The 12,999-nt window shown below is 39.2% G+C and overlaps 1 protein-coding gene across 1 annotated transcript; it reads left to right on the top strand.

The window, feature by feature from the left end:
- Positions 1–1,056: 1,056 nt before the first annotated feature.
- Positions 1,057–12,309, top strand: slc35g1 (solute carrier family 35 member G1). Its single transcript, XM_061028024.1, has 5 exons — positions 1,057–1,529; positions 3,610–3,790; positions 5,387–5,521; positions 6,318–6,514; positions 7,951–12,309. The coding sequence occupies exons 1-5, from the start codon at positions 1,190–1,192 to the stop codon at positions 8,361–8,363; spliced, it is 1,266 nt and encodes a 421-aa protein (XP_060884007.1). The 5' UTR covers positions 1,057–1,189; the 3' UTR covers positions 8,364–12,309.
- Positions 12,310–12,999: the final 690 nt, after the last annotated feature.

The raw sequence follows: 12,999 nt of genomic DNA, 5'->3' as shown, positions 1-12,999 counted from the left end.
CTGTGTCACCTAGCCCTCCCTTTTTCACTGCACTCTTGCCCCTTTTCTCCCTCATTGACAAAACCATTGTTGTCTTCACTCCACAACTAAAAAGCCAACCACTGTGCAGCACCTAGCATCTGTGCTTTTACACATACACACACACACACACACACTCCTCTTATTCTGACACAAAAGAGACACAGTTCTGATAACAACTAACACCTTCACTGACAACAATTTGCCAAATATAATGTTTACGTTTTTATGACACTGTGTAAAGTAATTTATATATCGCTTTTGTATGTAGATGGGACCACACTCGGTGTTTTATGTTTTGAAGACATAACTTTGTGTAGGTACAACAAAGACAATTAGAGATCACCTCTTTTGGGGGTAGTAACATGCTACTATGGTAAATTAGTTTATGCTAACTTGTGTCAGTGTATTACAGTTAGGTAGTGATAGAGGTTTTTAGCTGTTTCTTTGTCATATTGGTAATTGTATTTTATGTACATTAATAAAATACTAAAATGCAACATCATATAGTTCCATTGTTGTTTTTGTTGATTTTGGTGGTAACATTTTATTTTTAATACCATAAGGAAATAAGAGAAGAAAAAGATTTGTGTTGGAGACAGTTTTGAATTGCAATTCTTTTTCTTGGCTTCATAAACTTTTCTGTGCGAGTCATTAGAAAAAGAAGACCGTATTTAAAGCTCAGTGCAGTAAGTCATTTGGCGTATTGCTGGCATCCCACTTGTGCGGTTAAAAGTAGGCCAAGAATGAAAAATTAAATAGTAGAAAGTGAATTAATATGAGCCTAAAATCCAACAGTAAGAGCAAAAGAATGATTACCTCCAAGAAATAATTTCACAAACGAATTCCAATAACATTCAATGTATCCAAAACAATTATAGTCCCTTAGTTTTTTGTTTTTATAGACTTATATATTAATTTTTAATGGTTCAAATCCCCACTGCCTCCCCTTGAAATGGGCGTAATCATTGGGTAGTGTTTTAACTATCCAGCAGGGTTAGTTTGGGTTCAGTTCTGCCCCCCTGTGGGTGAAGTAACTACCGCATGGGGGATTGTATTCTGCTACCAAGGATAGACATTAACCTTGTCTTTTCTCAGTCACCCAGGGCACCAAAGAAGGCGGACTGTACTCTGTGCAAGGCATGCTGTCGCTCCGCCGTCACATCTTACTATGGGCGACTGCAACAACTGTACACACGAGCGGGCTTTAGCCGTAGAGGACGACATTACTGTAGTGTTTCACAAAGTTGACAGCCATGGCAGAAACAGCGGCGACGACGACCACGGCGAGAGTGGCGATGATGAACGCACAACAGAGACGATTCACCTGCGAAGTAACTGTCGCGGTTACGACGATGATGATGCTGCTGCTGAGGAGGCGAAGAAGGAGGAAGAAGAAGAGAGGGGAAGTGAAAATTCACAGGAAGGCAGCAAGAAGAAGAACTGGTTATGCCCACCGGCGTTTTGCGTCAGAAACGAGCCCGCACCCCGAGAAGAAAGCGCACGTGAAGGTATAGGACCGCACGCACTCGGTTTCTTTAATTGCGTAATCAAACTGTGGACAAAAGTGTGGTCATTTCCGCTTAAATGTCGACTGTTAGAGAAGTCTGTGACGAGGCGACAATTAGATGTGACATGAGGTAATATTTACAGCCTATGGGTGCAACCAGAGAACTTACTTCCTGCGTAGCTTCTACGTTATCTAACTGTGAAACGTTATTTATCACTAGAGCTGATATCACGTGTGTGCTATTAGCCTATTGGCAGTTTTATAGTCGAAGGAAATCCCAGTTAAAGGAGCTTTACACTGAAGCTGGGGGCCTTTGTTTTTTTTTTCTTTCAGAATAAAATCTTTCAGTATCTTTAAATATATACTTAATGTCTCACAAATAGCTACTATGATGAACTTTTCCCCCCTCAACATTGTTTTGTATGCCTAATTGTAGCCTAGATGTCAACATCACGGGTTTCTAACTAGCCTAAGTGTGTAGCCCAGGGGTGTCCAAAGTGCGGCCCGAGGGCCATTTGCGGCCCTTGAGGGGATTTTTTGCGGCCCGTGACTTCAAATGAAGAATCAGAAGATTTTGGCCTCGATTAAGATTGGCACATTTTCTTATTTTTCTTTTTCATGTTAATAAGGGCTGAACAATATTCTTAAAATAGAAAATGTTCATGGCAATGTGTGTGTTTTTTTTTTTTTAATCTACAGCTTTTACTATTTTTCCAAATTTTTTTGTAAACTATGAAAAAAACTTGTGCACAGTTTTTGCAAACAAGCGGACTGTTGTTTAACCATTTAATGACCTGAGCTAAATGCAGAAAGCTTTTCCAAAAAAATGAACCACGTTACAGGCTTGATTCTGAGAAAAAAAAAACAAATAAAGTAGGAATAAATGAAGGAATCAAACGAAGGAATCAACGTATTTGATTTCCTTTTATTAAAGGGTTTCTTTAGCGAGCCTTTTGATTCTGATCTACAAAGCTGTACTATTTTTTTCAACTATATTTTAAAAAACAAAACCTGTGGCCCGCGAGTGATTCTAACACGACAATTTTGGCCCGCAAGAAAAAAAAGTTTGTACACCACTGTAGCCCATGAAGATAAACTGCTGTAAGCCAGCTTAACAGTTGCATCACCCTTAAAGAGGATGGATGACTGTGCACTTTTAACTCACAGCCAAGGGCCACCTCAAAGTAGCATTTTTTGTAATTCTCAATCTTTTAAATTCAATCTAAACTTTTCCACTATAGCTTTAATGGTAATCTGTTTATATTTGCCCAACAACCCAGTTCAAGTAGCAGTTGCACAATAGCAAAAAAAAAGTATTTATCCTTGGCTGTAACTGTTTTAGAAAATGAAGATGTTGTGGATTTGTTTTATTGTTAGTTTTTAATACCAGAGTCTGGTATAATAGAGATATTTTGTAGGGCACTGCTTAATAACTTGTACCTGGTGAAAAAAGGAAATATTTCATGTCCCTCTTAAATGAATACTTCGACGGTGTTCAAGGTTACTAACCCAAAACATACTTCTAATTTTAGTTGTCTAATAAAATGTGTGTTATACTAATACAGTAATATACAATCTAAATATAATCATCCTTTCTCCTAGGTCTTACATTTAAAGTAAGAATATAATAAAACACTAGAGGCAGAACTGAAATCTGAAAGTGTTCCTCCATTAAGAAAAAACATAAAGGTAAGGTAAGGTCTTGTGCTTGGTGCAAGGCAAGGAAAACACATACTGTATGATAAAAAGGAAACCTCACATTGTGCACTAATACAAAAGACAGACACCTGTGTGACCTCAGGTTGAAATCTAATCTACACAAATATATCAGTTTATTGCTCCACAGGCAGGGTTTGCAAACAATACGCTGCTCTCTTTTGCAGATCTTTTGTTTGTATATTTTTCAACAGAATATCTATTTCGGCCACACAGAGTTCAATAACAGACTCTCAGCCTCGGTGTTTCACCCTGTAGTCACTGTGTCAACATGAGCACTGTAAAGATAAGCAACCTGTAAATAAATGACACCCTTTCTTTGACCCTGATCTGTGATTCTTTCCTCCTTTTCTTTTTTTGCACAGGCTCAGAGAAACAAAAGAGATGTCCAGGTATTGGTTTGTTCTACGCTTTCCTGTCCACAGTTTTTTTCTCCATCATTGCCCTGTTGGTGAAAACCATCCAGGGAGTCCACGCCGTAGAGATCAGTGCCATACGCTGCTTCTTCCAGATGATCTTTACTATGCCGTTACTCATCTACAGCAAGTAAGCATCATGAAGACACTCCCAACATTTAGGTTTACATCGTTTAACAGTCCAACTTTAATCCCAGGTACAAATGTGATATAAACCATACATGATATAATTAAGGCTATGGTAATACATACAGTAATTATAAACAATGATTTATATGTTAGGATTGGATTAACTAAAAAAAACAAAGCAAAGATCTGCAGATCCCTGCTAGTTTTTCTGCATTTGTGTTTGTGCCTCGTCACCCAATTCATAGGCAGTTATTTTGGCTTAACACAGAGTCGCTGCTCAAACAAGTTAAAGTTGTCAAAATACTGTAAGAGACATGCATCATTCCCTTTTGTCTTGTTGATGGCAAACACATGATACTGATTAAGTGTCGGCTGTTGGGAAGGTTTTTTCTAAAGCTTCCTGTCAACCTGTCAAGTGCAAAAAAAAAAACTGCTGTTCCTCCTGTCCCACATGAGAGCTGCTCCTAAAAAGAGTGAGAGCCAGAAATCCCCTTAAAACCCGTAAAAAAATGACATCAGAAATGAATGTGTTTACAGCCTGGTAACAAAAATGGTTTCGGTCCGAATAGTACATTTCTTTTTGGCACATACCGGTATACAGTATACTCTATAACTTGTGTGTTTAGATTTCATGAAGGATAAGGCATTTAGATAATTAGAGGTTTGGCTGATCTGACTCCACACAGGGGAGGGGGCCCTGTACGACGGGGAATTAAACCAGAAGCCTTTTTGCTGTGAGGTGACAGTGCTTGCCACTGCACCAAAGTGCGGCCACACATGAAGTTTTCATCTGATTTTTCGAATCCAAGGGCACTAAAACTAAAAGATTAGGGAATTATTAGAAATAAACTAATATGGTATCAGAAAAAAACAGCACATATCAACAATAAAACACAAAAAGACATTCAAAAGTTGCACCCAGTGATAAAATTAGCCTATTACAAAAGTCACTGGATACGCTAATATCGGCTGATAGTATCGGCTGGCCGATTAATCGGTTGGGCTCTATTGCAGACAATAACTTGCTCACCCTCAGAAAATAACAACAACAAAAAAACACATAACAGATGTGCTAAGGGAAGGAAGATATGATCAAATATTGCATCTTATACCAATTGTACTCAGTCTATTTATTGCGCTTTTATCTCACTTCATCTTTGGAGATAGAAACTACAAATGCTTTGTTTTTTGAACAGCAAAAACAAATTGACTTAAGAACCAAAATTTTATCTCAAGAATCAAAATAAACCTAACTCTCAAAGACTTCCCCAGTTCTTCTATTCATTTGTTTACCTATTCGTCCATACACCCATATGTCCTTTACATTCCTCCTCCTTTTTTTTTTTTCATCAATTCATCACCGCCTCTCCTTTCAGCCCCAACATCACTTTCATCAATCCATCACTGTCATCTCCACATGACCTAGATCTACCCATCTGTCTTTCCAGCCGTCCGATCATTTGTCTTCCTTCAGCTCACTCATTGATGCCAAATATTTCGGAGGAATTCCGTGTATAACTTCCTCTATCACTGAGTCCAATCATCCATCCATCCTGTCTTTCATTCATCCATCATCCTCGTGTCTCCTCTCCTCCAGGACAGGTTTCCTCGGTCCAAGGGATAAACGTATATATCTGGTGCTTCGGGGTTTCATTGGATCCAACGCCATGATCTTGCTCTACTATGCAGTTCAGCAGATGCCGCTTGCAGATGCCACGGTCATCATGTTCAGGTAAGAATGTAATTGGTTGTGGATTAGCAGACATTAGAGTATAATTACAAACATGTTCTATCCTGCCTGATTTCTACGACTTTCACCTTTTTCTGTTAATCTCCCTCTCGTTCTCTTTCTTTCCTCTCCCTTATCTCTGTTTCTTCATTACTCTCAATTATCGCTCCCCCCTCATATCCCGGCAGTAATTCATTAAAGATCTGCTGGAAGGGATTTTAATAGAGCGAGATAGCTAATATGAGACAAATCCGATGAGATTAAACCTGTTTTCCCTCAAATTCCCTCTATTTATTTTTTTAAAACATCATACTGTTGAGAAAATTATGAAGACTTGACTCCACACAATAAGACTCAGTTGACTCAGATGGCTTACGTTGATGAAAGTTTATACATAAGAAGAATACTCATGAGGAGACATGATTCAACATCACACTTCTGTACTCGTGTCTTGCGCAATCACATCTGCAGAACTTTTTGAAAGGCATCGCGTGTATCCTAAAAGACATTACCATTATCAGGGTCATGTTGACCCACCTAGATTAATCTGTGACGTCTATAACACTGGAGCAGACAACAAGTCTACCAAACATCCTTGCAGATATCAGGAAGAACAGCTGACACTCTCTAAGCTGTACTTGGTGTTCTAATAACAACTGAACTCGGTCAGGTCTGACTGACATTAGAGAACAGTGAATAAACCTAATGACATCTGTACATTATAATCTAAACAACTACAGGAATTCCACCACACATACCTCCATTCATACCTTGCTTTCCTTGTTCCCTTTCGTTTCAGTAATCCAGTCTTCACCTCCCTCCTGGCCTGGATCTTCCTAAAGGAGCGGTGTACAATCTGGGACTGTGTCTTCACTCTTTTTACCCTGACCGGCGTCATCCTCATCGCTCGACCGCCATTTATTTTTGGCGAGGATCCAAATGGAATTGAAGGAAACTACAGTAACCACCTCAAGGGGACCATTGCTGCATTTGCGGGTGAAAAAGATTCCTCTGTTCTAGTTCATGAAGCGCTCAAAAAGCAGTGAAGTTTTGTTGACCATAACTTAAGTAATACAGAAAAGAAGTATCATGTTGATGATTTATAGCTTAACACAATCTGGCAGTAAGTATGTACCGTTATCATCTCTAACAAGTACACTTAGCTGTAGCTGCTTTGATTTATCAAATAACCAAGGCAAAAACTGAATGCTGTTTCTGCAGAGCTAAGAGCTTCTTCATGACCAACCATAAGAAGATCCTGTGAGTCAAGGATTAACTGATTGGATTTTTGTGGTCAAAGGTCAAGGTCATCCCTGATCTCTTTGCATCTGTCTTATTCTTGTCAAAGCTCAGCACTCCGTACTCCTCTGTAGTAAAAAAAAAAATAAGGAGAAGACAGCTTGTTCCTTACTTTAAGTTATTCATTAAACTCATTCAGTCAATAATAAATGATAACTTCCATTTTCCATCAGTACACTCAAAACCATCAATACATATCTCAAAGACCTTGCTACAGGCAGCTTCTAGCGCCCCCAAGGGTCTCCAAATGAAATGACAAATGAATTGGGAGTTTTTACTTTGTTGTTTTTTGCAGTGCAATTTAAAAGCTTAACCGAACAGCACTACAACTGATAGGACTCACTGGAGTGATCTCCCAGCCCATTAAACCCTTGTGTTCCCCGCAGACATTAAAAAATGCTCAATGCAACTTTGCATGAAAACAAGCACAAATGATTCTCACGCCCAGAGGCTCCTGTTTAAAAGATTTATTAACAAGTGATGTGGAAGTCTTAGGAAAAGCATGTTGGCTCGAAACATTCTCCTCCACTTAGGGATGTGCGTGTCTTTTCTGATTTTTCATAAAATTGCAAATTCCCCTCATCAGCTACATAAGACCAAAGCAGGGCGGGCAACACAAGTGTCTAATTGCGTTTTGCCATTGACAAGAGAGAGCATTTTGATGCTGCCACTTAAGAGAAATATTTCAGAATAATTCTTTTATAAAGGTGCACTTTGGAGTTTAAATACACAAACTTTACTCAAAGACAAAATGGGTCCGTTGAACACTGTTTGGAGCTTAAAAGCTAACAGGAGAGTTACGGTTTCACTCTTGCAGGCCCCTCACCATAACTTCTCGCGTAGCATTTTATCTTCAATCAGTGTTCCAGGGACCAAGTTTTCATCTGAGGACAGTTTGTGTATAGAGGAAATGAACATATACCACAGAATCTGTACACTTCTCCAACTTTCACATTTCTCTACTAAAACTACATGGTGCAACTTTAAGAGTCAACTCAAACCAACAAGAAGTTTAATTAACTCAATGAATTGAAGTGTCAGACGTCGTTCTTATTGATCAATCCTGTTTGTAATATTCTTCTCATCTCTGTACTCAGTTTAATCTATTTATTTTTTTGACATTTTATTTATAGGAGCTATTGGAGCTGCTTTTACATTTGTTGTCCTTCGAAAGATCGGGAAGAGCGTCCATTACTACCTCTCTGTCTGGTACTACGCTGTCATCGGCTTCATCGAGTGCGTCATCACCGTAACCATCCTTGGGGAGTGGAAGATCCCGTTCTGTGGCCGTGATCGCTGGATCCTGGTGCTGATCGCCGTCCTGGGTATCGCCGGACAGATCTTCCTCACAAAGGCCCTGCAGATCGAGAAGGCTGCGCCCGTGGCCCTGATGAGGACTTTCGATGTGGTGCTGTCGTTCATCTTCCAGTTTATCTTCTTTAACCGCGCACCGACCTGGTGGAGCCTTGGCGGGGCGCTGTGCGTAGTCGCGAGCACTAGTGGAGTAGCACTTAGGAAGTGGTTCAGCAACTCTCGGAAGAGCTGAGGCAACGTAGAGTACTATGGTATTACTATTTATTCTTCATTTTCTATCTTATGTTCTTGATTTCTTCTGTATTTTACTCGTTATTTACACACAGAACTGTGAGAAAGTTTCAGATCTTTAACAGAAGAAATATAGAAGAATCGTCAGGTAGAGGTTTCAATTCTTAACTGAATTGTGTACCTCTATACAAATTGATTCCTGAGAATCAAGCTGTGTATTTTATTATTATGCTTTTGTCCCTGTGGAAACATCTTAGAAGGAAATAAGAGGAAAACCTTGCAGAACTATATCATGCTCTGTTGAGCCTGTGTAGCTAAATAACCACCTATAAAACAGAGATTTCCCTTTATCTCTTCTATAAATGACAGCAAAAATGCTGCTGAAGAATTTTCCATTTGCTTTAACTTTAAATAACCAAAGAGAGAGGTTTTCTGCATTGGGACCAAGTATACTGTGTCAAACTGTAACTCTTACACTACAGATTTCATTTTAGAGTGCTAACTTCTAGGTACTTTTAAAGAGGTCAGAAGCAAATATATATATATATATATATATATATATTAACAGTGCTGACAATAGTAGCCACATTGTTTTTTGTGTCATTTAAAAAAGTTGAGTCAACAAAAAGAAATGTTGAAGTTGAATATGAAGTTCCTAAATGAAGTTTTACTTGAAAACATGCTGTATGATTCTCTCAGGGATCTCTTGCCTAACTGCTTTAGAACTCAATTCAATTCAACTTTTTTGGTATATCACATTTCATACAAATGTAAACTCAGTGTGCTCTACATGAGACACAAACAAACACATTTAAAAAAAGGACCCTGCCCCAACAACACATACCTGTTTCTATTAGAGCGCACACACAGGACTATTTACTAATTGTACATATGTACACACACACACACACACACACACACACACACACACACACACACACACACACACACACACACACACACACACACACACACACACACACACACACACACACACACACACACACACACACAACGATAAACTAGCAGCCAAAGGCAGGAGAGAAAAGCAATATTTTTAGACTGCTCCTCAAAGAAATAAAAGTTTCTATAGACCTCAGGTCAGCAGGCAGTTTGTTCCACAAATCGCCACCACGGTGACTAAATGCTGACTCCGCCAGATTTAGTAAGAAGTTTATATAAAATAGCTCATGTACATACCCAACTTGTAAAAATATTCATTTGATATGAACTGAATTTTGATGTCATTGTTCTTCTGCCACCCCTCCTCTCTTCTAAATTAAACATAATGAGCTTGTATACATTATGGCCAATCATTTCTTAACCTAATCCTCAAGTGCCTTAAGTAGGGAACTTTCATTTCCAACTCCCCTTAGTTCTCAGTTACCAGCATCTCGCTCAGTTGCACATCTCAGGGGTGATGGTGCATATGAATATGAAGTAGGTTACCTTAAAAAAAACTCAAAGGAATGACTATAATTATCAAACATGAAGTCTTCTATGTTTTTTATGAGGCACCTGCGACATGACACACCCCGTACCCACCGCCAAGGCCACGCTGATATCTTCATCGCCTCAGGAGGAGTCAGCTCTCTCATGTTGCCTAGCACTTCTTATCATCTCAGAGAAAAAGTATCCTACAAGTGATTTTGGGAGTCTATAAATACCATGCTCAGAGGGGGGAGGGGGGGGGGTGTTGTTTGCACTTTGTCTTTGCTTGAGGGGAGAAAAGGCGTCAATGACCTGCCACTGTTATTCAACAAATGAACCTATCATCATACAAAAGCTGCACCACAAAGAAAGCTTCAGGGATTGAAAGATGATAGCCCGCTCAATTAATGCAAGCACCCGAGGAAGACAGACGAGTGGTGCAGCCTCATCAAAACTCTGCAGGTTTTTGCAAAATGAACTCTGCAGCGCACAGATGAATAGTGATGTACCTGTCACACTTTGTGATCTACCTAGAAGGCTGAGATCGAGGTGTTAGCAGCAAAAACAGTAGCATGTTTTTTTTTTGTGTTCGCTTCAGACGGGCATCTGTGATTCATGCATGAGTGGATTTGTGTTAACGGCTGTGTCTGATTGTCATGGTGGTGAAAACAGACATTTGGGCTTTGTGGGTGAGTTAAACATTCAGCAAAAACAACAAAAAGAGAGACTAAATACGAGTCCTAAATAGCAAGCATTGTGTAGAAGCCAAGAGTGGCCATGCTTGTTTTTACAATGTTTAACGCCATAATCTCAAGAGAATGAACTTTGTCAGATGATAAGATAATCAAGGGGGAAAAACACAAGCATTTTCCTCTTTTTAATCACAGATCAGGAGTGTCATACAAGCATGGACAGATGGCATCTTGAAAACTGTTCAAGGAGAAAATGTCAGAGAAGAAAGCCCAGATTATTGATCAACACATAAAACTGTACTTAAACAAAGACACAAAAACACAATGCTCACGTGTGAAATCCCTGACAGTCATTAAAATGAAGGTTTAAACCATTTATTATCACTAACTTTCGGAACCTCGATAAATATCTTGCAGAAGAAAAAAGTTCTCCTTTGAAGTGATCCTCTTTTTCAATGGAAAAAAAATGGCAACCAAGGTCACTCTTGGCTACCATATTATTGAAATACGTTTAGGCCAAAAGACATTGGATCTTGTGCTAAAAGCAATACTGTGTTTCACCCTTTAGGTACTATAAGGTAGCATGTCTACCTGTTTACTCTGCTGCAGTGTTATACCCTTGTTTCCACCCATGTTGCTTTCTAGCACAGCAGCCGGCTTGTTCTCTTCCGCTTTGTGTCTTGTAAAATTCATGCAGTATTTTTTAACGTTTACCAGTGAGTTTCCTGCTGTCAGGACTGATGACGTCTCATTGCGGCTGTTGAAGAAATGTTTAGTTGGGTGCAATGTTGCTTAAAGAAAGAAAGGCAATTACTGCTGCGAGACTGAACAATTTAATATCCTGCGGTTTCTTCCCTTCTGTTCTTCACATGCCGCTGTTTCTGTTTTTGATCCACCTGTTAAGAACTGTGTGGTTCCACCCTCAGACCCCCCCCCCCCACCCCCTCCAATTTGAGCTTTCTCTTTTATTAAGGGAAATCTATATCACCACAAACTGAACCCTGAGTTTGCACACACGTATTTGTTTTATCTTACAGTCTCATGTGAAGCCTTTTATTTACCACTCATTTTTGCTCATATTCTTTATTTTTAGATCATTTTAATCGTCTTTTTGAAGGATACCGTAGACACTCTGAAGAACATCTTGATTTAAAATGGTCACAATGTGTGAAATATGAAAAGCAATGTTCCTTTCAATGCTGGGTAAGCTCTCTCGTATGAGAGTTTTTTTTGTTGCAGTGGTTTAAACTGGTGCATTCATCACCAAACAAATGCTTAATATTTTACAAAAGCAGTATTTAATTTAAATTGGCATTTGGTTCTGCAGATTCTGATCATACCCACTGGATTTTAAAGAGTACAATAAATATGTAAAACACACCATGCAAGATTATGAATCTAAGAGATGTCAGAGTTTGAAAATAGAAAACAATTGGCCTGATACATGTGATCCCTTTTAGTGTAGAATTGATTTAAAGGCGCAGTGACTTTTTGCAACCATTGTTAAATAGTTCACGTCTTTGGAGGCTTATTTGATGTTCTCCTTGCTTGCTTTGCTTCGACATTTTTTCTGATCAGAATTGTATTTAACGTAAGCACAACGTGATGTATTTCCTTCAGATTGTTAACATTTCTTTCAGGACCTCTAAGCCTTACAAACCTAATGAAGCTGTTATTTAGGGTTTTAAACTATGCTTAAATAGTATTTATTTGACTATTTCTGTACTGTATTACATCAGTATATTCTATAAGATGTATTTATTTCTGCATAGTGATGAACTATATTTGGTATATTATGATTTGATAATAAATTCTATAAGAGTTTCTTGTCTTTCTTTGTCTGTGGCGTTACTTTAACAGTTTGTCATAACCGGGCAAGTACACGATTTAACTCTTAAGTAATAATTATTATATAACTGCAAACATGGAGTGTGTCTGTCAGTAGAGTCAGTAATGTGAATGTGGATGTTTGGGATGAGTCCAGGTGGAACGAGAGAGAGAGAGACAGAGCCACACTGGGGGTTGGGCTTTTATGCCCTGAGAGCACCAAGCTCAGGTGCTGGGAATCTGGCTAGCTGATTCCTCTTTAGGAACAAGGGACACAGAACATTAGTAAAAGCCTAGGGTCTGTTGGGGACCTAGGCAGAAATTAATTGGGGGTGGGGGGGCCCTCCAACCAGCGTTCATTATTATTTTCCTCATTCACTCACAGACAGATAATTCCTCTTCATTTAATCTTCATTGACAAATGTTGTTTTGGGCATTGAGAGTGAGTGCTTTCAGACGGGGCCCGCTTAGGGAGGTTTCATACTGCCATTGCAAAATGTGCATATTTTAAGGCAATGCTGTGGCTTAAAGTTTGTCAGCCGTTAGGGGGGGGCCCCCGAAGCAGTTGCCTGCCTTGCCTGTTGACAAGCAGAGCCTCTGGTAGAAGCCTGACTATTAAAGGTAGGGCAGCGACTGTCACAAATTGTGTTCCCACTGTCTCTTTTTTTTAATTTGTTTTTATAAATC

The sequence above is a fragment of the Labrus mixtus genome, chromosome 21, assembly GCF_963584025.1.
Source record: "Labrus mixtus chromosome 21, fLabMix1.1, whole genome shotgun sequence".
NCBI lineage: Eukaryota > Metazoa > Chordata > Actinopteri > Labriformes > Labridae > Labrus > Labrus mixtus.
Note: the sequence above shows the minus strand (reverse complement) of the source record. Positions and strands in the feature narration are given on the sequence as shown.

What these genes read in the sequence shown, in the direction of transcription:
- slc35g1 (XM_061028024.1), top strand. Translation starts at nt 1,190, where the DNA reads ATGGGCGACTGCAACAACTGTACACACGAGCGGGCTTTAGCCGTAGAG. An exon ending in AGAAGAAAGCGCACGTGAAG is followed by an intron (nt 1,530 to 3,609) that starts GTATAGGACCGC and finishes TTTTTTGCACAG; the next exon opens with GCTCAGAGAAACAAAAGAGA. An exon ending in CCGTTACTCATCTACAGCAA is followed by an intron (nt 3,791 to 5,386) that starts GTAAGCATCATG and finishes CCTCTCCTCCAG; the next exon opens with GACAGGTTTCCTCGGTCCAA.